The sequence below is a fragment of the Carassius carassius genome, chromosome 36, assembly GCF_963082965.1.
Source record: "Carassius carassius chromosome 36, fCarCar2.1, whole genome shotgun sequence".
Lineage (NCBI taxonomy): Eukaryota > Metazoa > Chordata > Actinopteri > Cypriniformes > Cyprinidae > Carassius > Carassius carassius.
The window spans coordinates 6,371,596-6,398,996 of record NC_081790.1 but is presented as its reverse complement, the minus strand read 5'-3'; the positions used below and the strand labels follow the sequence as shown (position 1 = coordinate 6,398,996).

Genomic DNA, 27,401 nt, shown 5'->3' with positions numbered 1-27,401 from the left:
TCATTCGCTGTTTGAAAATACATGTCTTTAAAACCCTGCCTTTAAAGCTATTCATTTGTGTTAAATTTCTAATGTTTAGTATTCAAGTCTAATTCAGAACTATGTTAAATGCCACATAATATTCAGTTTTGTTAAATGACACTTGTCAATAATTCAAATTTACACAATACAAATTCAGTAAGTTTTGTCATATTATAAGCTCCAAAGAAATCCAAGTTGTTCTGCCCCTCAGCGTTTTTTTCTATGTTTATATTAAATGTATAATCAAGCCTGATCCTCTGGCTTGTGTACGTGCGCTCAGGCTTGTGTGCAGAAGACTTTATATCTAAAGCTGCCACTGTATGTGCTAATGAGAGAAGCGACAGGAAACATCCAGATTTTCTCACATACTCATCCTCCCATCTCTGCTGAGACAGCAAGGCCTGGCCCCGGGGGTTCCGAGAGAGAGAGAGAGAGAGAGAGAGAGAGAGAGCATGAGAAAGGTGAAAGGAAATGAGGACGAGAGGAAAAGAAGTAGAGAAAAACAAAGAGGTGAGAAGATGTAAAGGAAATGTTGTGGTAACAAATGCAAGTCCTTATTACTGTACATACAGACTCTTGTTATAAACAAACATGTTCTTGTTTATAGTTTTTGTTTTTCTCATGTGAGTTTTAGAGAGTGGAAAAAAATATTAGATCAGTGGACTTAACAGTATATAATCATAATTTAGATTTGCATCATACACTATATAACTAAGATGCATTTGATTAGGTAAAAAAAGGGCAGTGGGTCTACTAAAGAAGAGCAATACTGTGGGTTTTCAGCATTGAATATCTGTCAGTCAGATTTAGAAGTAATTGCAGAAGCTAATTTTGAAATGAGTTGTAAAGCAAAGCGACAGGCAGGACTAGACTTCTGATTAGGGATTTTCTTTCTTTGTCCCAGTGGATGGATGGTGGCAAGCCTCTGAACACTGATAGTGCAGGTGAAGAGAGAAAACACAATGACCGAGGCAGTTTAATTAGTGCTTACTAACTCTTAAGTGAAGCTGAGCAGAGTCACAGATCCCCTTCAAAGACAGACAAGCTCTTACTCTCAGAATTAAAGTGACCATGAACAATTGACTTAGGCAGTCTTCTGTCTCTCTTCCTTTGATTTTACCCCTCCTTATCATTCTTTCTTTCTTTTTCAGTTTCTGATGTGTGCATCAGGTCTCTCTTCCTTTACCTTTCTCTAAGCAATCTTCTTGTAAACAGCCTCGGAACCCCACAGCTATCTTAACACCTGGGCAACCACCTACTGTGAGTCTCCTCCTTAATTTCCACTAGCATCTCTCTCTCTAATGTCCTTCCATTAGAGGTAACGCCTCATGGCCGATGGAAGGACAATTTCATTTTCGATGCCCTGATGCTTTTCGTTTGCCCCCTTCTGTCAAGGTGGATAAATCCATACCGCAATGAGACCACTTGATTGCTTTAGTTCACACCACTTACAGTATTTTTGTGTATCAGACACTTGCTTGTGGAAGAGTTTGACTTCACAAGGAGAGAACTGGCCCTGAACTGACCTTCAGTTTCATCTGAAGTAAAGTCATCAATCATTAGCAAACCAGAACTAGCGGAGGACAAAGGGTAAACAAACAAGATCACAATTCTCAAGATCTGAATACATATTACAGTGATTTAATGTGAGGAACTAAACAGCAGGTTTATTTGGATAAATCTTTGTGTTATTTGCCTGTTTCAAAATACTTTAAAAACATTGCATTTTGGTTGCAGTTATGTTACACTGCATTTCAATTACCTGCAGATTAAATAGAAAATGAATATTTTATCATGATTTCCACAAGTCACTGGAATATATTTGGATTGGTCAGCATATTCTTGCAAAACAAAACAAAATAAAATAAAATAACCACAGTTTTTTTTTCTGTGAGAAGACAGCATTTATACATAATACATTTACAGCATGAATAAATAATGACAAAACTTTAATTTTTGGGTGAACTTTCCCATTTCAGTAGCCTATTTACATCATTATTACATTTTTATACATTTTGAAAAAAATGTTTCACAATGTAATTGAGCTAGCTGAGCTCTTTTCTTGCAAAGGTAAGTCAGGGGTTTCCTAAAGGTGGTCCTCATTTCTTCGATGTTTCAAATATCAAAAAGAGATGACTGTCAAGTCAAGTGAGCTTTTTTGTCATTCTGCTATATGGATGTGGAATGTAATGGAATGAAATGGTCACAGGACCACAGTGCTACATATTTAAATAATTTAAATACAAACTTATAAATGGTAGAAGCGTTATTATATAAATCAATATTGTGTCTTTTCGCAAGGAGCTTTTCAGTCTTATAACTGATCAGAGGACAACAGTGAGAAAGAGATGTTATAAACTTCCTTGGAGCTCAGCTATAATTCCCCTAATCCAGATAACAGATTCATATTCAATTCAGTTAAGGTGAAAGCACCCTGATGAGCCCCCAAAACATTGAACGTGAACTAGCACAAGGTCGAATGGAAACTAAAACAGGATCGTCCTCCGTTTGCTGTTCGTTTTTTGCTGCTCTGACATGGCAAGACAGAATCAGAGTAATAGTACTTTATTTCCCCAGAGGCCATAATGCAGACACAACGACCCATGATACAAGACAGATCTGAAATAGGATTACAGTTAAAGAAATTGAGCGAGAAAATGTTGCTGCTATTCAGAACAACACAAATAGCTCTATATGTGTGCAAAGTAATCACAATCTCACCTACTAATGCGTGGCAACATTAGAAGATTTTCTTCATCTGTCTTGCAAATAAAGGTGGCAAAAATCATATAAGCTTACATTAAAGAAGGGGCTGAACATTTACTTGTTTTATTAGTGACACTAAGCCTTTATTTTAAAATCTTTACTTTTCAACTTTATTTGAATATTGCACTCCAATATAACATTTCTATGAATAAATCTCTGACAGAGAGACCCCTATCAGCCAATCACTGTGTGTGTAGTTAGTAAGCATGCTGACATCATCCATAGCAACGAGGTCAACCCTGTCCTTACTCTTAGCTTAAGACTGCTCTATATTCCTTGGTAAAGGTTTGTCTCAGCAGCTTTGTGAATAGGTTAAAAACTTTTACTGCTATTTAGGAGCAGTCTTAGTGGTAATATAAAATGTTTTGTGAATACGCCTAACCAGCAGCAAAAAGTTACCTTCAACATCCCAGAACAACCTAGCAACCACTTAGTGATACTAAAATGTATATATTCTTTAAGATGTATGAGCAGTGCCGTGGATAGACTATTGATTACAATTGTATACTGCTTACAGTTACCAGTACCGATTATAAATTACATAATGGCAAATTTAGTTAGTAACATAATCTGTTGGATTACATATTAGGGTAATGTATTTTGACTACTTTTTGATTACTTTTGACCTAACTTGTGTGAAAATATTTTCCATTCTTTGTTTTTTAACATCATGAATTGCATTAAACATTGGATTACACCAGACTTTCCGAATGTATACAGCAATAAAATTTTTATAAAGGAAAACATGAGGGAAAAAAAGAAGACTTTTAAGACTAAATCAATATATTATGAATAATTTACTGCTATTGTGTAAATAATATGTAATCACTAACTGTAATCTGATTATGAGTACTTGAAAATGTAATATAATCTAATTACGAGTACTTATTGTTTGGAATCTGGTTACGTAATCCAGATTACATGTAATCAGTTACTATCCAGCACTGTGTATGAGTCAACAGTCAGAGTCAGTTATTTTGAAGCAATGTTTTTTAGCTGGAAGTCTGTATTTATTGTGTTAGGAATAGCTGGCATGAATAGCATGAAATGTTTCACATTTGGGTAAAATATTGCATGAGTGAATGTAACCTAATAGGTGCACATGAGAACATTAGCCTCGCAGGATGCTAAGCAATTCAGCTTCCCCACATCTGGGCCAAGTTCAGGTTTATTAATTAACTCGAGGGCATCAAATCACATTTTCTGATATAAAAACATACAGCAGTGATTTGAAATGCCCTTCACTTGTCTCATCTGTTGCAATGGGCGTCCAGCGAGACCTTTGCATATGCCAGAGTTTCTTTTGGCCCCCCGCACATGTGACCCAGCAGCGCTTAAGGTCCGTGGTCAGTCTCTGTGAGTTATTACCTTGTGTTCATAAATTACGCAATGCTTCGCCCCCAAAACTAAAGTTACACAAGCATTCTGGACTGCCCTGCAAGGGAACAGTTGGTATGCCAACTAATCCAGGCAAAACTCTGGCTGAAAGCAAAACGGAGGAAATAAAAGGAATGTCAGCTTTAATTTGGTTAATTTATATAATGACCTCACTGCCAGATGTGCTACGCTTGATAGTCTTCATATGAATGTTGCCCATTAGCAGGAAGTTCCCTGTACACAGATTTTCCAGTAGTGAATCATCAGTTTTGTTGTTATATAGTCCACAACCATCTGTGCCCAGGAAACAAGGCTTACATTTTTAAATCGCTAACATCATAAAACATAAACTGACTTTGTAAACTTTTTAAGATTTTTTCCCCTTTATCTTTTCTTGGACTAAAAGAATTAACAAACTTTCTAATAACTTTAACTACTGTATTGTAAAGTAAATACAAAAAAATAAAAATAATAATAAATAAAAATAATTATGCACTAATAAGTATAAGATTTTTAAAGAAATTATGCTTTTAATTAGCAAGGATGCATTACAATAATCAAAACGGACAGTCACGACATTTACAACATTACAAAAGACTAATGCTGTTTTGAACTGTCTATTCATCAAAGAATCCTTGAACAATGCATCACAGTTTCCACAAAAAATATTAAGCAGCACAACTGTTTCCAACATTGATAATAAGAAATGTATCTTGAGCATGCAGCAAATCAGAATATTAGAATGATTTATGAAGGATTATCTGATACTGAAGACTGTAGTAATGGATGCCGAAAATTTAGTTTTGCAATCTAAAGAATCAATTATATATTAAATTAAAGCTGCAAGCAGCGATGAACGGGCCCTCGCACCCGGGCTCACTGGCAGCGAGTGGCTTTAGTAAAAAGGTGAACGGTGAGAAATATGCATTTAAAGTCAGAAATATAAGTGGAATATATCAAACTATATTCCATATATGTGCCAATCTTCCTGTTGCCAGCAGTTGGCGCTATCATTATAATGGAATATTGGCCTTCAGATCTGTTCAGACCAGGACTCTTATCACACATGTGAAGTTTGGGGAAGATCAGACATTTCATGCCTGAGTTATAACATCTTTTATTCCCATGGTGAGACATCGAATTTCGTCATGGTGCCATGGACACGCCTTTTAACGAAAACTCTAAATCTTCACAACTGAACATTGCACAGGCCTTTAGATTAGACTGACCACAAAAAAGACATTGATATCATAAAATTTCTAGGAGTAGTCTGTCGCATTGTAAAATATGTTACTTCCTCTTGCCAATAGGTGGCGCTATGACTATAACTGAATATGGGCATGTCAATCTGTTCAGGTTCGGAGTCTCATCAAACATATGAAGTTTGGGGCAGATTGGACATTGTATGTCTGAGTTATAGCAACTTCTGTGCTCGGGCCCTAAATATATTTAAAGCAAAAACAGTTTTTTTTAATTGTAACAATATTTCATAGTATTTCAAAATTTTAGTATATTGTTTAACATTAAAAAATCTTACTGACCATAAACTTTTGAATGTTAAATCATAGCTTTCAAAACATGTTAATGACAGTGCTAGCAATCCACCACTGTTTTATTGTAATAAAAATTTTTTTATAATAATAATAATAAGGGTACCTAATAAGGGAAAATTATTACGGTTGCCATGGTATATTGTAAGGGTATAGTGTAAGTAGACCTACTAATTGAATGCTGTTAGTGGAATTCTGTGTGTTGGATACTAATGGCAAACAAGCAGTTAATATGCTGAAATTGTCTCAGTTTTACCAAATCTACCATGGCTACTGATTTTACCTTTAGTGAGACCAGGTTCAAAATCATCATGTCCAAAATGGGAAAATGTGAGGGTTTTAGCCTCACACACACAATCACAGCAGGACGGCAGGGTACCAGGTGGACTTGGTCTGGATTTCATCAGTTCACAGTTTTTGCGCCAGATGTGCATATCATCCACAACTGTCCAGCATGCAAAAATCTTCATAAAAATCATGATCAACTCTATTTTCCTCTCTAAATCAGCTGGGAACAGTCTGAAATGACTGTAAAGAAAATGAAATGAGCCAATATAGAAAGACAATATCCGAATACTACTTGTTTAAATTTTGTGTTTTATGACTTTAACTGACGTCACTTAATCCATAAAAGTTTAGTCAGAGTCCATAAAGTAGACATTTTTTACATTTTTCACAGATAATATCAGAGCACTCACAAGAAAAGCTTTATTTTGGGAAAACCATCAGTTCAGGGCCAGTGCTTCCCATGTTAATAGGGAGCAGTTCTCTCATGGTTGAAATAACCAGATGAAAGTCGGTTTTAAAAACCTGAAAAGATTAGTTGGCCATATCTCAAGTTCTTTTATCAACATTTCTTACTTCAGATTCAAAATGTCCCTATATTGGCAGTGAATTTAGAGCCTGCAACCAGATTTACAGGTTGACAGTCTTGAATTTAAAATAGCTATGTGAATCTTGCCATTTGGCTGACAGTATAATGTAAGCTATCGTGTGATGGTAAAAAATGCGTTAACTGGGAGAGATTTGGCTGTACGGTTTATACCATGGTCACTTACTTTCAATCTTTTGTCACCACCTACATCACAGTTAAACTGACAGCACTTACACTGAAGACGTGTTAAAAAAAATCCATCTTCTCTCTTTAATATACTGCTTGCTTTCTTCTTTCCTATCTATACCTTACTTACGCACTTTAAATAGAGGTAGTATAAATATGGCTGGCTCTGGTATGATACAAAAGGCTCTGGTATGATAAGAAAATAAATGTACTACAGTTAATTTTTTTACTGAATTTGCAGGAAAACAATTGGCTTTCAAATACTTAAAAATCATTAAAAATAATTTTGTTGTACCACAACCCCCTATTTATCATGAGATTTCAACCACATGGAAGTATGTCTTTCATGATATAATTAAAAAAACTGGATATAGAAACTGGATATACATTTTTTATTATAAAATTAAAATAGAATTTCAGAAGAAACAGGCATTATGGTTATTAAAATATAAAGTGGGGGAAATATCTACATTATATATATATATATATTACAAAATGTATATAAAAGAAATAAAACTATGCATGGTTTTGTCAGACCACAAACCCCTAGGGCACATGATATTTTACAGATAGTCTTAACCACAAGGATGTTAGTCCATCTTACCATTTCAGTTCACCTCATAAAACATAACCCTTTCCAAATGCTTTACATAACCCTGATTTGCATCTACAACATCATGTTCAAATCGTATTCCTTTGGCACCTTTTCAGCCTGGACGCATATCGGAGGCAGCGCATTATGGCAGTGCGTCCGCGTCCGCGACACGCTTGGAGAGCCACGGGAAGCGGGACGCGCTCAATCCAGACAGTAGATGGCAGCAGCCCAAGAAAGCTGATCCCGTCGGGTTCACCACTACTCTGCCTCTCAGTTGTGCAGCAGCACTCGCACTGGAGGCAGCGGTGGTTTGAGGGACGTCCAATGAAACAGAAGAGCCGCCAGCTGCTCCTTTCGACTTTTACGCGTAGCCTGTTCTCCACACCCGGAGACAGCACGTTCTGAATCCGTCATGGAAGACAAATCCAATTCGTTCTCGAGCAACAAAGAAGAGAAAGCGGATGGGAATAATGTGTTCCAGAGGCAAGACTCGATCATGAAGAACAGCATGGGAAGCCAGAACATGAAAGACCACGGCAACTCAGTGGGTGCGAAGGGGGACCGGGAAGAAGCCATGGTCGGGTTTGACGATATGGACGCAGCATCCAGGCAGTCCGGGTTTATGCAGCGGCAATTTGGAGCCATGATGCAGCCCGGGGTGAATAAGTTCTCCTTGCGGATGTTCGGGAGTCAGAAAGCCGTGGAGAAAGAGCAGGAGAGAGTGCAGACGGCTGGATATTGGATCATTCACCCCTATAGTGATTTTAGGTAAGGAGTGTGGAAAGTCACCTTCCCACGCACACTCAGGTCACGGTAAAATGGGCTCTGCGTGCTCCGCGCGCCGCGATTGCGGTTGCTTTGCGTGACGTTTTGGGGAACCAGAACCTGAACTCACGCAATGCCCTTGGCACGAGTAGGGGTGAATGTCATCTCGGTGAATAATCAGTCATCATAGGACGTCTCCAACCTGCCATGGGCATTCTATTCTGCTGTTGTGTAAAACGCGTATGCTTGTGCGCGCAGGGAATGATGCACCACTCTTTGGCATTGTAAACACATAGCTGTTAGTGTCTGCCGAGAGATGAGAAGGATGGAGGGTGGCTGCGAGATCACGTCTTGTTTTGAGGCAGAAGCACGCGGATTATTCTATTGTTTTATCTCGTTGCTCTGTATGATCCCATGTGGCTCTCACCAGTAACAGCCCATGCCAATTTTAGCACTGGGACAGTTGACCTAAAGCAGTTTAGCGCTAATCGCGTCAGTCAGGTGAATGGAGGAGATTTTCAAACCCAATGCCCCCCACAAGAACGTTTCATGCACAACTTCTACTTTTAATTAGACTCCTATGGGCAAAGATTTGGGCATTTGGCATTAGATTATTGGCAGATCGCTTGTTAGGAAGGAAATTATTGCATAAGCAACAGAGTAATTTCATATTGTTATGCATCATTTGGAGTTTGTTGGTCCACTTGTACGTTTGAAGTCTTCAGTTAGTTTCTCGTCCCCTTGCACCAGTATAGACAAGATAGATAGATAGATAGATAGATGCAGACATGAGGATAGATAAATTAATATATATACTGCACAAATGTCTTTTACCATATATGGTAAAACATTATTATACAAAACTTTTTTTACAGTATAAATATTTACTGTAAAAAATATTTTATAAGTAAAAATATCAACCGCCTTATTTATGGGAAACAGAACTTTCCCCGAATTCTTTATGTATAAACCACCACATTTCTTTCAAATTATTATTTGTCATAGTTGTTGGAGATGTAAATTTTTATAAATTTTAAGTCATTATATGGCTTTCAATTAAACAACCTGAGTTATTTTCTGTAGATTCAACATTTTCTGTACTTTTTACTGAAATAAATATCATGACATATAAAGGTAAGAACTAAAATGATACAGTCAACAAAATGCTTGAAACAAAATTTAAGCAAACATGTAAGCATTACAGTAAAGTTCTGTTTTTTTTAACCATAATTGTATAGATAAACATTAGATAGATAGATAGATAGATAGATAGATAGATAGACAGACAGACAGACAGAAAGAATGGTGTGTCTGATCATGAGTTTCTAACGCTCTCCATGGTGCTGAAAACAGCCCCCAACACTGTCTATGAATGAAAGTGAAAGTGAAGTGACATTCAGCCAAGTATGGTGACCCATACTCAGAATTTGTGCTCTGCATTTAACCCATCCAAAGTGCACACACACAGAGCAGTGATAACACACACACACACACACACACACACACACACACTGTGAACACACACCCAGAGCAGTGGGCAGCCATTTATGCTGCGGCGCCCGGGGAGCAGTTAGGGGTTCGGTGCCTTGCTCAAGGGCACCTAAGTCATGGTATTGAAGGTGGAGAGAGAACTGTACATGCACTCCCCCCACCCACAATTCCTGCCAACCCGAGACTCGAACTCACAACCTTTCGATTGCCAGTCTGACTCTCTAACCATTAGGCCACGACTTCCCCTTACTTAATGTGGAGAACTCTATCCCATACAGGGTCATTAGGTTGACTCCCACCTGTCTCACTGTTTTATTTATTTATGTACTTGATGTACTTTGCTTTGGCATATCATGTGTAACATTTTATAGCAAAACAACTCAGATGTTGCACTCCCAAGTCACTACCTAACTACAAAGCAGGGTCATTCTTAATGTATATATATATATTCACCAATCACATTTTTTTTGGGGAAATATTATTCAAATTCATAATCAGCCTATCGGTTTTTCTTGTATCCTCAATGTCACTTTCTTGTTAGTCTTGTAAAATCCCTTTAACTTACAAAATCAATGACATCATCCTCCAGGAAGTGACACAGTCGGTTCATCTCATTATAAAAAAATCTATTCGGTTTAATAAAATATTATTTTTTAAAAGATGTTTAACACCATGTAAAGAAATAAAGAAACACCTTAATATTTCTCAACAAATTGCCAGTTTCTCATGTTACTAGGAGACTTGGCAAAAATGGCGACATCTGTTCAGTATTGAAATTGGGATCCATCATGTAACTTTGTGCAAATAATCAAGCCATAATTTATTACCATTAAGTGCCTGAGTGAGTCCAAAAGCTAATTTCTCAAGTAAAAGGCTGGTGTACCTTTGAAGTATGTAATCACAACACAAACATATCCAGTATTTTTGTAGTTACAGATGTCAGCCAATACTGCACCATATGAATTACCCATTATGTCTGCTGGAAATCCATTTCTACTTGCAACTACTACTTGACATTTAGCTGATGTTTTTATGGGATGTGACTCTCAGTGCACTTATTACCCATAGCCACCATCCCCCCACCCACCTGCTAAAGAGCACAATGGGGATAGTTCATGGATTAAATCATACAACCTATGAGGTCTTTAACCACTAGGCTACGCCACCCCTGAAACAGATCAGAACGGTTTGTATAAAGCCCTCCAACATCAAAACAGGGAGGAGAGAAGGTGAGATCGGATTAGATGTCCAACACACACTGAACGAGATTAACATCACTTTGAACCCTGTGATGTAACTTGATTGACCTTTATGCCATAATGCACAAAGGACGTGACTGCTTAACAGTCACAACATATTATACGATATACAGCTTATTAAGGAGGTAATTTTGAGAATTTAGTAATTAAAGCTGAAGTGTGTACATTTTCTGATACCAGAATACAGATGTCAGTATGCAGAGGAAAATTATCTGTTTTTATAAATTATATTAAAACATAAATTTTTTCTGGTCCCACTTTATATTAGGTGGCCTTAACTACTATACTTACATAAAAAAATAAGTACAATGTACTTATTGTGTTCATATTGTATTGTAAAACACTTTTGCTGCTATTGAGGTGGGATAGGGGTAAGGTTAGGGAGAGGGTTGGAGGTATAGGTAAGTTTAAGGGTGGGTTAAGGTGTAAAGTTTTTTAAAAATATTAGTACAATGTAAAAACGTATGTACACAATAAGTACATTGTACTAAATTATTAATTAAAATGTAAGTACATAGTAGTTAAGGCCACTTAATATAAAGTGGGTCCCAATTCAGCAACACTATTTCAACCAATTGAGTGATTTGGGGGCCACACTATGTGTTTGACTAACCAGTGGCAGACAGGGGGAGTGTTTTGGAAAATGACGGACTTCATGTATAAAGACTTTTTAATCAAGTGACATTTCTGTATTTCTGTATACAGATGGTTTGAAAGAGTAATTTTACGAAAAGGCAATTCATATTATATATATATATATAAATAAAGCAAATAATTAAACATAAATAATTAAAAACAAATAACAATGAAAAATTACATAAAATGACTAAAACTAAAATTTACATGAAAATTTCAATTTAAAAAATATTCACAAAAAATAGAAATGTCTCCTAGGAAACAGAAACATAAAGTTAAAGTTGAAGTACTGAAATTACTTTAAAAACAAAGCAAAACAAATAATTTAAACAAAAACTAATAAATATCTCAAAGCATGTAACAATACAAAAAAAACTAACTTAGAAATGTCTTGGAAACTGAAATGTTAAACATAATTACTTAATTACTTAAACATAAATAAAAAATAAAGCAAATAAAAACTAATAAAAATCACAAAAGCATGGAAAAAATTTGACTAAAACTAAAATTTAAATCAAATCAAATAAGCTTAAGTACTAAAATTAAACTAAAATAGACATAAAATTTAAGCAAAACAGTAATAATTTTAAACAAAAATGAATACAGTAATGCTACTAAAAAACATTCTTTATGAACAGCCAAAAGGCACCGTCTTTATTTTAATAAATTAATTCGGTGCTAGCTACTTCATAGCATTCTTAGACGGCCATGCTTCAATTCTGCAGGTGGTAAACACGATATTGAGTGCACTTTGATCGCACTTGCCAAATAGGCTTTACATCAAAGAGAGAACCAGAAAAGGAGAAAACAGGTGAAAAAGAGAAAACAGAAGATATGAAGAGGGAGACAGTGGACAGAAAGAAAAATAGAGTGAATAGGAGGATGACAGTCATTATTGTTTCTAATGGCTGAAAGCCTGAACCGTGTGATACTGGCTACACTTGGCAGGCTTCAGTATCATCTGCTCATTTACAATGGCTTTTCTTTCTCACCCACACAGGGAATTTGCTCTTTTGTTTCTAAGCTTTTTCCAGTTAATTTTGTGAAATTTGCTCATTTTCTTCCAATAACTTTCCAGCTGTGAACCAAAATGTTGGAACCAGCAACACCACATGAGTGACAACAGCATTCACCTGTGCTGTTTTGGTTCTGAAGCATTAGGAAACTCAATATCTCAGTGTGGTTCTTTAAAGATTAATGGGAGGTTAGTAAGATTCATTATTCATTGTTTTCAGAAAGGGCTTATGGTTGACTTGATGTGGCCTGAGCTCTTTTGTCATTGGCTTTTGTCACGCGTGACTCAGTCGTATATTTCTTTTATTGGTCCTCCATATTGCATGTCATCTGTCTCTTGCTTTCCATGTTTGTCCAGCCTATTCCTGTGGTCACAATTCTTCATCGGGGAAAGGAAAATTTATTGAAGGTCTTCAGACGTGACTGACGTCACCTTCCCAGAATTCCTTCACCGTTTAAAGTGACTTTGTGCATGTTTTTTCTTTTTCTTTTCTGGAGGCAGGATTTGTCAGGTAACGGATGAGCTTGGGTAAAATCTCTGGCTTATAAATTAATCACACAGGTTGTGGAAAAGCAGGATTTGTATGTGAGCAGATTCCTTCTCCCTATCTCTGATTTCTAAACCCAGATTAACCTCTATTTTTAGGGGCATGCAAGTTTGTCTTGCATTATTAATGCTTTTTGCTGTTGCTTTTTGGAGGCTTGTCTCAAAGACATGTCCCAAAGTCTAATGAAGGTCTTTGTGAGCGCGTGTCTCACTCTTTCCAAATTGATGCCCCTTGGTACCCTTAAAATAGCCTAAGTCTGGTTTTATTTTTTCTTGTCAGATGTAATGCTGAATATATCTTTTATATATAAAACATTATTATTTTATCATCTTATATTTTTTATATAATATGTAACCAATAATTGGAATAAATAAAAACGTTTGACATTTTGCAGTTTCAAGTTTCTTAAAGGGATAGTTCACCAAAAATTGTAAACTCAATTGTTCCAAACCTCCATGAATTTTATTTATTTTATATTTTTTTATTTTTATTATTATTATTATTAACAGAATTGACATTTTTGGGTGAACTATCCCTTTAAGAAACTCTTTAAAAACTTTAAACTTTTTTATTTATTAAAATATTTGGTTCAAAGGGTAAATGATAAAAGATTTTCAATTTTTAGTTGAACTGTCCCTTTAAGCTCATCAAAGCTGTTATATATATATATGACAGGAGTAGCAGTTTTCCAAATTCATTTTAGTCATTCATTCAGAGCACATACAACCATGGTGTCAGGTTCACGTCCTCTATACTTGTCTTTAGCATTCACCAGTAGGACAGATGGTCACATGGCAACCATCCCATCTATGACAATACAGCCTGTCTGTCATTTGGTAGTCAAGGCTACAGTTACAAATGCAAAATGGCTTGTCAAACCTCTCTCAATACGAGTACTCAATTCATTCACAATTCCAGCTATACTGCAACCAACAGCAGATGCAATATCAAATAATTAATTCTTTCATCTTTTTAGAGCCCCTGCCTCCCCCCCAAAAAACAACAAAATAAAATAAAATAAATAATAATAATCAAGGTGGAAATTATTAACCAAAGATCCCTGTTTGGACCGAAGCACAGACAATTATTTGATACCAGACCAGTGGATATTTATAAAGCAAGGCCAAGAGCTTTTCTCATTTGCTCAGATCCATTACAGCCAAGTGCATCGTCCTCATCAGAGGCACCAGCCAGGGGTTTTTAGCTTGAGATAGGATTCTTGAAAGCATCTATTTTAGTTCATGGATGTTATGTCGTTATCAGCGGCCAGGACATTTTGTGTGGTTCTCTAGGCCAGTCCGGCGCCCGTCAAAATATGTCTGGCTTTGGTTTTTACAAGACACAGAGGCTACATTAATGCTATTACAGTATGTGTGTGTGTGTATATACAGTACATTGACCTCTGAACATTTCAGCATTGCAAAAAAATCTCTTCTATTGTCTGCTTGACTCCTATCAGAGAGCGTTCAGAGAGGTGACTCATGTCTGCTCACGGCAGACATAAAAACCGGCTATTTTTCACTGTGTGCTGAGAAAGATTTCTTCACATTAGGTGCCATGAGTAATACCACCAACGTAGCAGTGTTCGCTAATTACTTCACTTGTGTTTGGTTTGGCTTGTTGTCAAACATTAGATTCGCGCTTGCGAAACGACAATGGAAGTCTTTAACCTGTGCTAAACAAGCAAAACATTCATTTATGACTGGACGTTTTATATGTGTTGCAGAGTCTGTAAACATTTCAGGGACATGTCTGGTCTGCCAAGGCAGACAAACACTGCGGAACATGAAAATGGAGGCAGACTGACATTTCCTTATTTATCAGAAGCATCTTCCTGACCAGTGGATATCAAAACAGATAAATTAGCATCAAAGATGATGATCAATTACATTTGAAATTAAATGACAAAAACTGTGATATCTTGAGGATTAAGCATACAAAGTCACCCCCTCCCCCCCCCCCCCCCCCCCCCCCCCCCGTCAGATCTGGAATATCTGGAATAAATAAGCAGTCAGTCCAAATACTGCCGTTTTGTCTTTCAATTCTTCGCATGTCTGTTCAACACTGGGTGTCTTGTTACGCAACACTGAAGGTTTGAAATCATAATGTGATTCTTCTCGCTGTACGAGCTGTGCGCTGTATCTTCTGCCAAGCAACTGAAAATCTCTGACGAGTTCAATGCACTGGTGAAGAGAGAGAATGAAGGACATGCTGAGACTGCAGAGTATCACAAACTACAACTGATAATCATTTTGTGAGCTTTTTAAAATGTAAATAACATTTTACATTATCAATATTTAACATCAGAAAGGAATTATGTATGGTGTAGTGGTTTACTGTAGGCTGACAAACAAAACGCTGGTATACCAGTGCAGTGATAAATGCTCATAATTAATAATGCTGATACACTACCATTCAAAAGTTTTGGGGTTGATAAGACTTTTCAAATGTTTTTAAAAGAAGCGTTTATCTGCATTTATTTGACAAAAAAAAAAAAAATCAGTAAAACCAGTAATATTGTTATACTGTAGAAACATTTTCTACTTTAATGTCATTTAAAATGCAATTTATTCTTGTGATGCAAAGCTGAATTATCAGCATTTTCAGTGTCACATGATCCTTCAGAAATCATTCTAATTTTCTGATTTGTTGCTTGAGAAACATTTCTTATCATAATCAATATTCAAAATAGTGCTGCTTAATATTTTCATGGACACTGTGATTAATTGTTTTTCTGATTCTTTGCTCAATGGATAGTTCATTGATTTGAAATGGAAATGTTTATTTATGAGGTTTACTATATAGCAGCTGACATCATTTGTGTTTTATCCTTCAACCAATGGGCTGTTTTAAGACGTTTTGAACACAAAGGATAGTTAATACTTCTATTACCTTGTTAGATTGTTAGCAGTACACACTAATAAAGTGCAAACTGTGTAATTGCTGGGATCAGCAGGCCGCTAGTGGTACTGCATCAACAAACACTTTCAAATGGCTGCCACGAATCCATTCACCCTTATGGTGGCTCCATTCACATGTTTTCAAAACACAAGCTAATTCCTGAGGGTTCAAGGGCTGCTGCCTCAGCAATTACAGCCTGTACCTTTAATTAGCTTTGTGCGTATGTACAAGCAAAGCAAAGAAGAATGTCGCACACAGACACTTGTAAACATACAACTCTCACATAAGAGAGGGAAACCTTCTCATGTTACAATCGCCCTCTTGCCTTTTCGGTCCTGTGGCTCTTTGCCTCCTCATCCAGAGAGCAAAGCGTGAGCCATGCTGTGCTGTCACAGGCCGGCGATCCAGCAGGAAGTGTTGGCGGTGATATCAAAAGCGACAGGGAAATGAGATGTAGTGCATCATGTGCGGACTGCAGGCGCGAGCTGTACTGATCGCTGAAGGAAGTCTGTTAGACAGAACCCAGAGAAACATCACAAATATCTAAAGGCCGTCGCAATGAGGGCATTCCAGCAGAAAAGAGCAGGAATTTAATCTTTCCAGTCCTGCAACATCATCTTCATCCTGAACAGGGATAGCATTTTTCTGCTATCGGGAATAGAATCAGGATAGGAGGAAATGTGAAAGTGCTTTTGAAGTGGTTGTAAAGTCAATTTATGGGTAAATCTTTGATAGATAAGGCAGTCGAAATGGTTAAGCGATATAAGTTTGACCAGAAACACACAGAGAAGACCAAATACTATGTTGTGGATGCTGGTCTTCAGAATGGGATGCCGATGTATCCAAACCAGGAAATTCATGCTGGTATGAGCTGGAGGGTCATGTGCAATTCAGAAGAGAAAAGAGAATTCTTTAGAAATTCCAGTTTGAATTGAGGTAGCAAACAGAAAGTAAAAAATTGCATTTCAAATTTAGATGAAAGTACACAGAATTAAAATTGAAATTCAATGAAAATCATACATGTGAAAATCAATTATGTGAAGGTGTATAGATATTTTCCCATAATGCATTTTACTGTGTTGAACTGCAGTTCAGAAGACTCCTCTTCCAGTCATTCTAATTCATAATCCAATTCAATTTCCTGTAAGTTGTGGGCAAATCAATTCAAATCTGCACTCATGAATCGAAAAGCAACCAATTTTTCATTTGTTATTTTTGCTGGGAGAAAAACGGTTTAACACGTCACTTTCTGTCTCCCCTGCAGGTTCTACTGGGACTTGATAATGCTCATCATGATGATGGGGAATCTAATTATCATTCCTGTGGGAATAACCTTCTTTTCTGAGCAAACCACCACCAGCTGGCTCATCTTCAACGTGGCCTCGGACACCATCTTCCTGGTGGATCTTGTCATGAACTTCCGAACGGGAATTGTGAACGAGGAGAGCTCAGAGATCATCCTGGACCCAAAGGTCATTAAGATGAACTACCTGAAGAGCTGGTTCGTGGTAGACTTCCTGTCCTCCATCCCGGTGGATTATATCTTTCTAATAGTGGAGAAAGGCTTCGATTCGGAAGTCTACAAGACGGCCCGAGCGCTGCGTATCGTACGCTTCACCAAAATCCTCAGCTTGCTCCGTCTTCTCAGGCTTTCACGCCTCATCAGATACATCCACCAGTGGGAGGAGGTGAGGGGACAGTGTGTGTATGAGTGTGTGAGTGAACGAGCTATGACGCAGATGGCCTTTAGTAACACATCTTGGATTTTCTAGTGTCTAGTATGAACAAAAAGAGATGTTAGTTGATGTTGTGCATGTTTAGTTGTGTGTGCATGTGTTTGACACAATCAACCCAAGGTTCTTTGAGCTCAGGTGTTGTTTTACAGCATGTACCCCTCTCCAAGACCTCTGGCACACACTCTTTAGAGGTGGAGATACTTATTTGGGGGTTAAGGTAAGCATATCTGCCACTAAGCCCTCGGCAACACCTTAAGAGCAAGAGGTGGAAGAGGAACAGACATCTTTAACGCAGAGCAGTTGAGCAAAACTATGAAATGCCTCTGCATTCGTGCTAGAGAACTTCATTCCCACCTCTGTCTGAGACAACCTAAGTTAAAATACAAAGCATTAATCTTCACATGATGCATATGGTTTGCAAGCCCTCCCCAACTGGCTGGTTTCACAAGAGTGTTGTTGCACTTTAAGGTCACTTTCGCCAGAAAGATACTGCATGTTTCTGCTTCCCACCTGCTATTATCCCTAGCCAGTTGTACAGTATAAATTACAGCTTATGTTATGAAAGTTAACCCAACTCAGACAACCTTTTCTCACTGTTGCTTGATACAAAAAAATAATAATTCCAAGATACAAATGCAACATCAGGGGTGTCGAGGAGGTTTGAAAGCTGGAGAAGGAAGAGATCTCTCTTTGTTTTGGTGCCCTGCGTGTTATTAAACTCTTAAAGCCAGTTCGTCTTCCTCTTCAGCTGGCAGACACCCAAGTCTGGACTGGTAGAAAGCAGAGTCTACGTTTTCTGATCTTACCTAATTGAAATACAGATGTACCTCTTAGGAAGAGTAAAACAAGCTAATGGGTCCCACTTTATATTAGGTGGCCTTAACTACTATGTACTTACATAAAAAATAAGTACAATGTACTTAATGTGTTCATATTGTATTTTGAAACACTTTTGCTGCTATTGAGGTGGGATATGGGTAAGGTTAGGGAGAGGGTTGGAGGTATGGGTAAGTTTAAGGGTGGGTTAAGGTGTAAAGTATGGGTCAACAGTGTAATTATAAATGTAATTACAGAAATTAAATACAGATGTAATTACATGTAGTTTTTTTTATATAAGTACAATGTAAAAACATGTATGTACACAATAAGTACATTGTACTAAATTATTAATTAAAATGTAAGTACATAGTAGTTAAGGCCACTTAATATAAAGTGGGTCCCTAATGTGGCTGACAGTAATCACGGCTGATTCATTACTATTGTTTTCTGCTGCAATCTATCATTGGATTAGTTAAGAGAGGGTCTCCATTAGCATGCTTGTATGCAGAGAGAAAACAAAAACATTGTCAAAAACACCTAATGCTAAAAACACAGCCATGAACTCACCATCATGATCCCAAGGTGTTGCTATGTGGTTTATAAGGTATTGCTATTTGGTTTCTAGTATGATTTGGGTGGTTACTTAATTGTCCAATTTAAAATAGCCCACTGAAGTCAATGTAAATCTAGTTGTAATATTAATCTAGTAATAATATTAAGAAAACCAAACTTGAGCTAAAACACATTTGTTGAAGCAACAACAGCATTTTAGCTTATTCATCAAGTTTCGTGACATAGGACTCATACTTGGGAGTTTTACATTGCAAATGCAACACTGTTACTACTGTAGCTGGACTAAAAAGCAAGTTTACCACATTGGAAAAGCCTTACATATGGAGGTATTGATGTGACGCCATTGTCAAAATGTGTCTGTTTACAAATCATGCACCGTGATAACAATTTTAAGGTGATAGCATCATTAGTATTATGCAAGAAACGCTGCAAAAATAAGTCTTTATTAATCAATAATCCCCCTGTAATTATAATTAGTTAAAGGAATATATGTCATTGGTGTTTTAAAGCTGGAAAATCAGAGGCATGCTTTTCTTAGTAGCCCAGGTTGTTTTAATATCCACCATGCAAAATGATAAGTCAGATGGCTTAGAATATTAATAGCACATCTCATCTCAAAAAGCCACGAGGTGTCATTCACATCTAAATATTAATATTTTGGGGCGAGAAACGTGAAAATGTTAAGTTTAAGTGTGTGGTTGAACCATTAACCATAAATATGACCTAGCTATGACCAACTAATGCAGTAAAATGTACATTTTAAAGTAGTAATCCAGAACCACAGGCTAAAATGGACCAGAGGCTTACTAAGCACTTATTTACGGCATCCCCGGAAGCATCCGCATTATACACACCATTTCCCCTCTCTCATGCTGCACTGATGCATTCTGGGAAATGACTATCAGCCCTATCTCTCCCTGTCTTCCTTTCTGACCTCTCATTGTCATATGAGTGCTACTTGCATATTTATATCTATACATGTTAAATGCATTACTGCATATTTCCACACTCAGTTAGCTGTTAACCTCCCCACCCTCTTCTCAGACAGATGTTTTGATTGTCAGGAACAAACATCGGGTTGTGCTCCTGGCACATGCTGTGATTCCAGGGTTCATTATCTCTGTCCAAATCCTGCCGAGAGCAGGTCTGTGTGCTATATTCCACAGTGTATATGCCTCTGTGGATTTACCGCCATGTTGAATGAAGTCACAGTACCCTGATCTGGCGTGAGTTAGCGCATGGATCACGATGCCGCAGTGTGACATGGTGCAGAGTCTAAATGGGCTTTAATCAAACCTGGAGTGTGAATCAAGAGGTTGACGCAGAGCAGACATGATTGTTCGGTAAAGCTTGAAAGGTTTACAGAAAATGTGGTTATATTGGGTTGCTCATGCAAATGCAATCTAACATCTGTTTCTTATACATATACTTTATGCACATGCATATCTCTTTCCCTTCTTCATATCTCATACTAATTTCCTTACCTACTCCTTCTTCTTTGCATTATCTAGAATTGCTTATTTTAATTTACACTTAATTTACACCCTATTTTATTACTCTTTTACTTCCTGTCTCTCACTTCCTCTATGTCTGTTTCTCTCTTTCTCTCTGTTTCTCCTGATAAGATGCCTCAATATGGGGTAGGGGAGGTGGAATAGTGGGCACATATGTATACGAATATGGTTTTCTATATTATTTTTGTGTGAATGGTTTGTAAATCCTTTGAACTGAATGCACCCATTTGCATAACAATGGTTTCACATACAATTCATTCTGCTCGTGTTTCCTGAATAAGGTCTGTTGACCAGAATTCCTTACATTCCTTGCTATAACTTTTCAGGGATTCAACACTGTAGAACTGTGTTCACAGGAATCTTTCTGTTTTGATTTATAATAGAATAGTGATAGATAGACTATGTCACATCCGATCTTTTAATTGTTTTGTAATAACATTACCGTTTAAAGGTTTGGAGTTGGTAAGATTTTTTTTATATTTTGTGTCTTGTGCTCACCGAGGCATTTATTTGATCAGTAAAATAGTGATATATTATTACAATTCAAAATACCTGTTTTCTATTTGAATACATTTTAAAAAGTATTTTATTTCTGTTATGCAAAGCTGATTTTTTTTTAGCATCATTACTCCAGTCTTTAGTGTTACACGATCTTTCAGAAATCATTCTAATATGCCGATTTGCTGCTCAAGAAACTTTTCTTATTATCATCATTGTTGAAAACACTTAATATTTTTGTAAATACATTCTTTAAAGAAACATAAAGATTAAAAGAACAGCATGTATTTAAATACAGTATACAGTAAATCTATTGTAACATTTTTAATGTCTTTACTGTGATTTATAATCACTTTAATCTGCCCTTGCTAAACATTTCTCAATATTACTGGCCTCAAACTGTTGAATAGTAGTGTATTATAGTGGCATTGTTTTAATACAACAGTTACATAAACAAGAAGTAGCAGCTGAACTTAATTCACAACCATTAGTATTCTCCTCAAAGGCTATCATAGCTGCCATGGGTAACTGAGACAAAATGACATGTTATAGAAGCTTCTCTTTTCTCTCCAAAGGGATCATCATTCATGCTTTATATTCTGTCTCTGAAATGGTCTTAAAAGCTTATCTTATGCTATTTGGATTGGGACAGAGAGAACAACATGCATGGGCGGTACAGTATAATAAAAGGAAAGAATGGAAAGAAAAGAGGTAATGGAGAAAAAACAGGAGGGATTGGACATTCAGTGTGATTTTGGAAAAATAAACAGACGAGGGTGGGGAGACAAGTGAGCGCTCGAATCCCCAAGTCAATGAGGGTGACATCTGTCCATTTGCTCTCACACCAGCGTTTTGTCAGCTCTGGAGGCCTGATGGTGTTTGTGTGTGTGTGTGTGTGTGTGTATCATTGTAGAACCCACAACAAAACACAGCTGTTCCCTCTCATTGCCTAGCACAGGTAACTTCACCATCTAAACCAGCCATCCACACACACACACACACACACACACACACACACATATATATATATATATATATATATATATATATATATAGTGCTGGGCAATGATTAAATGTTTTAATCGTGATTAATTGCATGATTGTCTGTAGTGTATTGTGCACTTTTTCATTTAAAAGTACTGCTATATGAACAAAAGTGCAATAACATTTGGTTTGCAAACAAATAAGATGCTTTTTTTACTGCAGTATTCCTTTAACATAGTAGCAGTTTCTTGTAAATCTTAACTTATAACATTAATGTAATTAAATATAAAACAAGTTATTTGTCACTGCCAGGACATTATATATATATATAGCATTTGCAGTCCAAATTCATATAAAAATGTCTCAGCAGAAACAAAAACAGCAGGAATATTGTTAATATGCAATTATTAACATCCATACATCCATACTTCATCAATTCCAAACTATGTTATGATATCACATCCATGTTATGATATCACATCCATATGCACATTCACCTTGCAATATTCACATATCAATGCATATTCAGTATTTACATGCTTGGTCTGTCCTGATAAACGACGGTGTTAAGTATGCCAATAAATCACACCATAAGCTACACTATATGGGAAATCGATTAATAACCCTCATGATTCCTGCTAATCCATGAACCCTAGCAGCCTGGCACAGCGTCCTAGGTATCGGCAACTAACCTCTAACTTTAATTTTTTTTTTTTTTTTATCATTTAATTATTTTTAAGTTTACTTAGTCTTTCTATCCTACTTATTTGGTTTTGTTTGTATGTCTGACTGGCTATCATGAGGGTGGGTGCTAGGGAGGGATATGGGATAAAACCATAAAAGGACTGTTATTCTGAATTGTTTATTCTTGAAAATATGGCATGGAGACTTGTGTTGTGTCATGTTGCAGATGTTGTTTAAATGCTTTTTCCAATAAAATATATGAAAAAAAAAAAAAAGTATGCCAATAAACAGAGGTTTGCCGAGCATAACAGAGCTATTGACATATAGAAGTCTTAAAGATACAGTAGAAAAAACAGTCTGTGGAGAGAGGGTGAAAATTGAACAAACCTTAATTTATTTAAATGGGTGTTGCATTTAAACCACATCATGCATCCGAATCAAACAGAAGATCACAGAAGATCATGAACAAGTCAGATGATGCTGTCTCTTTAAGTATGTCTCAACCTGGGAGAAAATTAAGCAGAATGATTCATCAGTGAGCTGGTAAATTGATCTAAAAGGGGCAAGTCAGACCCACGATCTGAGCTCACATAGGAAAGAAAGAGCACCGTAGGAGAGAGGTACTTAATGATGCCAGTGTTAGTAAACTGGTCTGAAGATGAGTCATCTGACAAAACCCAGTTTTTACATGCAGGTTTTTTTTTTTTTTTTAGGACAGTGAGGATCCTTGGGGTTATTGTACAGGTTTCCAAATGGACTTTGCCCTTGAAAAAAGCCTTGAACTAAAGAATCAATTATCAGTTTATTAATTTAAAATAAAAATGGAAATAAATAAGTATTTTCAAAATCGACATTTAAATAGGTTAAATGCGTAGTTCAATCAATTAATCAATCAATCAATCAATTAACAACAAACAAATAACTGTTTATATTAACAAATAAACAGATACATTTAAAAAAGTTTATTTAATTAATTTTTAAAATATTACATTAAAATATTAAATTATCAAAACATTAAAATAATACATTAATAACTGAATAGATAATGCCATTATTATTTGATTAAAAGAATTACTGCAAATACATTTTCATATTAACAATATTAACCTTATAATTCTTAATACTAATTAATAATTGAATTCTTATCTAAATAAAATAAATACTAACAATAAAAAATAATTCAATAACAATTAAAAAAATATCATAATTATTCACATTAATTCATAATAATAACATTATAGTATTATTTAGTAATATGATAAATAATAATTAAAATTAATGAATAAGAAATTAAAATAATACATAATCTAAATAATTAAATACATATTTGATTGAAATAAATGTTAGAAGATAAAATAAATGAACAATTTAATAATTTGATTATAATTTGTAATGCAACCTATTATTATTAGACTAAAAGTGCATAACTGTAGAAATGTCTATTATTTGTTTGTACAAACTGAGAAGCCTTGAAGATCCCATAATATATTTAATATTCCTATCATTGTAACTTGATTCATTTTAAAGCATGTTTGTTTGACGACTGTCTAGGTGTTCAGCAACTCAGAAATACACGGTGCATTCAAATGTCACAATCGACAGGTCAATACTGTCCTTTCTACAACAAAATGTCACCAAATCCCAGAGTAAATGCTGCTCCTGAGAAGCGACTACATAATTCTGGTTGGTTTCCTGTGTTGTTAGTCAGAATGTGTTTTGTCGTCCACCTGTGTGTTTTTCAAAACACCTGTGTCTGTTTCTGGTGACTCATCCCTTCTCCACAAACGTCCCGCCCCTGTGTGCTGCACAGGAGTCAGGAGGTAATGCTAGGTTGAGGGCAGGTGAGGATATTGCCTGTTTGTCTAATCAGTGAGATCTTGCATCTGTGCCAAGGATTAGAAACCGTAGCACAAACAGTTCAGTCACACCTTTAAGATGCGAGAGCAGGACGTCTTCTATCAGCATCCGCTCCCTGAAAGCAGAATTGGGCTGAGTCAGCTTGAGCTGGTTATCTTGATAGCACGAATCCAGTGATTTACTGTATGTGAAGTCATTTTTCTCAGATTTGGAAGAAACTTATTTACTTATTTATTGTGTGCTAACATGAGGGCAAATAAAACAGCCTAAAAACTGCTTTCATATTTTTTATATCAACTTTTATGTCTCTTATGCTAACCAAAGCTACATTTATTACAGTAAAAAAAATATTATTACAGTTTAAAATAAAGTTTTTCTGTTTTTATATATTTAAAAAAACAATTTTTTCCTGTGATGTAGAAGCTGAATTTTCAGCATCGTTATTATATTCAAAAAAAATGCTGATATGCAAATAGCAGGTTAAAGTGTCGCTCATAATTGGCTAAAGTATTGTTTCTGCACATGCTCACTCACACAAGCCTCTTGAGCCACTGAATATCCTCATCACTCTGTGTGTGTGTGTGTGTGTGTGTGTGTGTAAGCTGTCTGTCTTCCTCAGCAGGCTAAAAGCTCTCATCACGTGGCGAGTGTATGTGACTGGCTGTTTGGTAATGGCAGGTCTCTTTAGCAGGAAGTTTGTTTTAATGGCTTGGAAGTCCAATGCAGGCCTGAGAATCTAATTCATGTCTGTAAATGAGATTCATTCTCAAACAACAATGTACACTTATAGTAACTTGATATTATGTAAGGTATGATTGGATTTTAAGTATAATAAGACTTTATATTTATTCATGTTTAACAGACCTCTTAACGTCAGTATCAACTAAATCTAGTGAATCCCGGAATGAAATGTGCAGATCTTTTTTGATCTTTAAATCAGAGATTATTGGAATGCATTTCCAATTTCTTTTTTTTTCTCGATTTTCACAGACATCTCTACACAGTTTTGATGATACTGATAATTTCTTAAAAAATAAAATAAAATAATAATAATAATAATAATAAAAAGTTATATATATATATTTTTTTTTTTTCTTTTTTTTTCATGTAAAATGTGCCAGTTCACAATTTTCACACTCACTTTGTATGTTGTTTTAATAGAATTTGCGGCCTATCCAAAATCACAATCACACACAGTTCTCAATCTGTAGAAAAAAATTATAAAGTACATAATTATATTGTATTATTATATCACTTATATTTACTTTATTTATATATAAAATATTACATATACATACACAGATTATCTCGTTAATAAATTTTAGCAGTCATTTTAGCAAAAATTCCTTGCTTGTAAATATTTTCTTTTCAAATTCTGCTGACCTCCCTTGCATGTGCAGATCTGTAGTCATACTTTGAGAAGATAAATTCCAAGGGCCAGGTTGTTTTTTGTCCCATTCACTTTTTCCTTGCTCTTTAAACTTGTGTGTCTTTGCTTAATTAGATTTCTCAAGAGGCTCCCTTTGTCCAGGAATGCTAACGCAATTTCTCCTCTCTTCCTCTCAATTAACTATTAATCTTTGCCCAAAACTGCACCGTATGGAAGAGCAGGCAAACAGCGGCACTGAAGCTCGCAGGAGGATAAACAAGGACTAGTCATTTCGTCGATCGTTGCCCGTGAGCACCAGCCTCCCATCGCCCCAAAGGAGAACAGGGGATGCTGGGAAAAACAGAAAATGATGCTGAATCAATCTCTTACTCAAAGCAAATTACTACATTGCTGCTTCATTCTTCAGTGAGTTTAGAGCAACTGGAAGATGGTTTCACCCGCAGTGTTCGGAGTCTCATGCTCTGTCTCTTTCGGTCTCTTTGCCTGTCTGTTCTGGTTTTATGTATGTTTGTGTGCGTATGTATATCTATAGCGCCTGACACACTGAAATTACACATATGCTTATGCATCATGGTCTTACACACCTCAGCGTAGATTTTAATGCACAGCTTAGATGTACAGTAACATCTGTTCATTGAGTGTTACAAATGCAGTGAACCTGATGTGCATTAAATTTTATGCACATATGTAATGACTGGAAATACTGTTTTATTTACAGTTTTTAAAAATTTATAAAAGTTTTTAGAAAGATTGGAGTACGTTTTATAAGAAAATACCATTTCAGTGTTTTGGCTTTAGAATTTCATGTTTTATTTCGATCCCTACCTACCCCTCACAGAAACCTTTCTGCATTTTTACCATTAAAATAAAAAATATTTTTACTTTTTTTTTATACCAGTTTTACAAATGAGATCATCCTCAAATGGAAGTTTTTTTGGTGATTTTGTCAGATTTCGCTCACTTTTGGGTACAAATTAGTCCCAAAAATACGGTTAAGTAGGTATACACACACACACACACACACACACACACACACGTTTGTTTTTGTGGAAAGTGGAGACATCCCATAGGCGTAATGGTTTTTATACTGTACAAACTGTATTTTCTATGGCCCTTCACCAACCCTACACCTAACCCTAACCCTAACCCTCACAGGAAACTTGTGCATTTTTACTTTCTCAAAAAAACTCATTCTGAATGGTTTATAAGCTTTTTGAAAAATGAAAATCTTTTTTGCTCATCAAGTCTGCATTAATTTAATAAAAAATGAAGTGAAAACAGTAATATTGTGAAATATTATAACAATTTAAAATAATGTTTTTTTTTTCTAATATACTTTAAAATATAATTTATTCCAGTGGTG

The 27,401-nt window shown here is 36.1% G+C and overlaps 1 protein-coding gene across 1 annotated transcript in view; it reads left to right on the top strand.

The window, feature by feature from the left end:
• The first annotated feature begins 7,575 nt into the window (after positions 1-7,575).
• LOC132117001 (potassium/sodium hyperpolarization-activated cyclic nucleotide-gated channel 1-like) overlaps positions 7,576-27,401 on the top strand; it is a 98,746-nt gene continuing 78,920 nt past the window's right edge. Inside the window, exons 1-2 of the mRNA XM_059525983.1 lie at positions 7,576-8,137; positions 17,248-17,671. Coding sequence (XP_059381966.1) covers positions 7,782-8,137; positions 17,248-17,671 — 780 coding nt within the window. The 5' untranslated portion in view covers positions 7,576-7,781. The remainder of the gene's footprint in view (positions 8,138-17,247; positions 17,672-27,401) is intronic.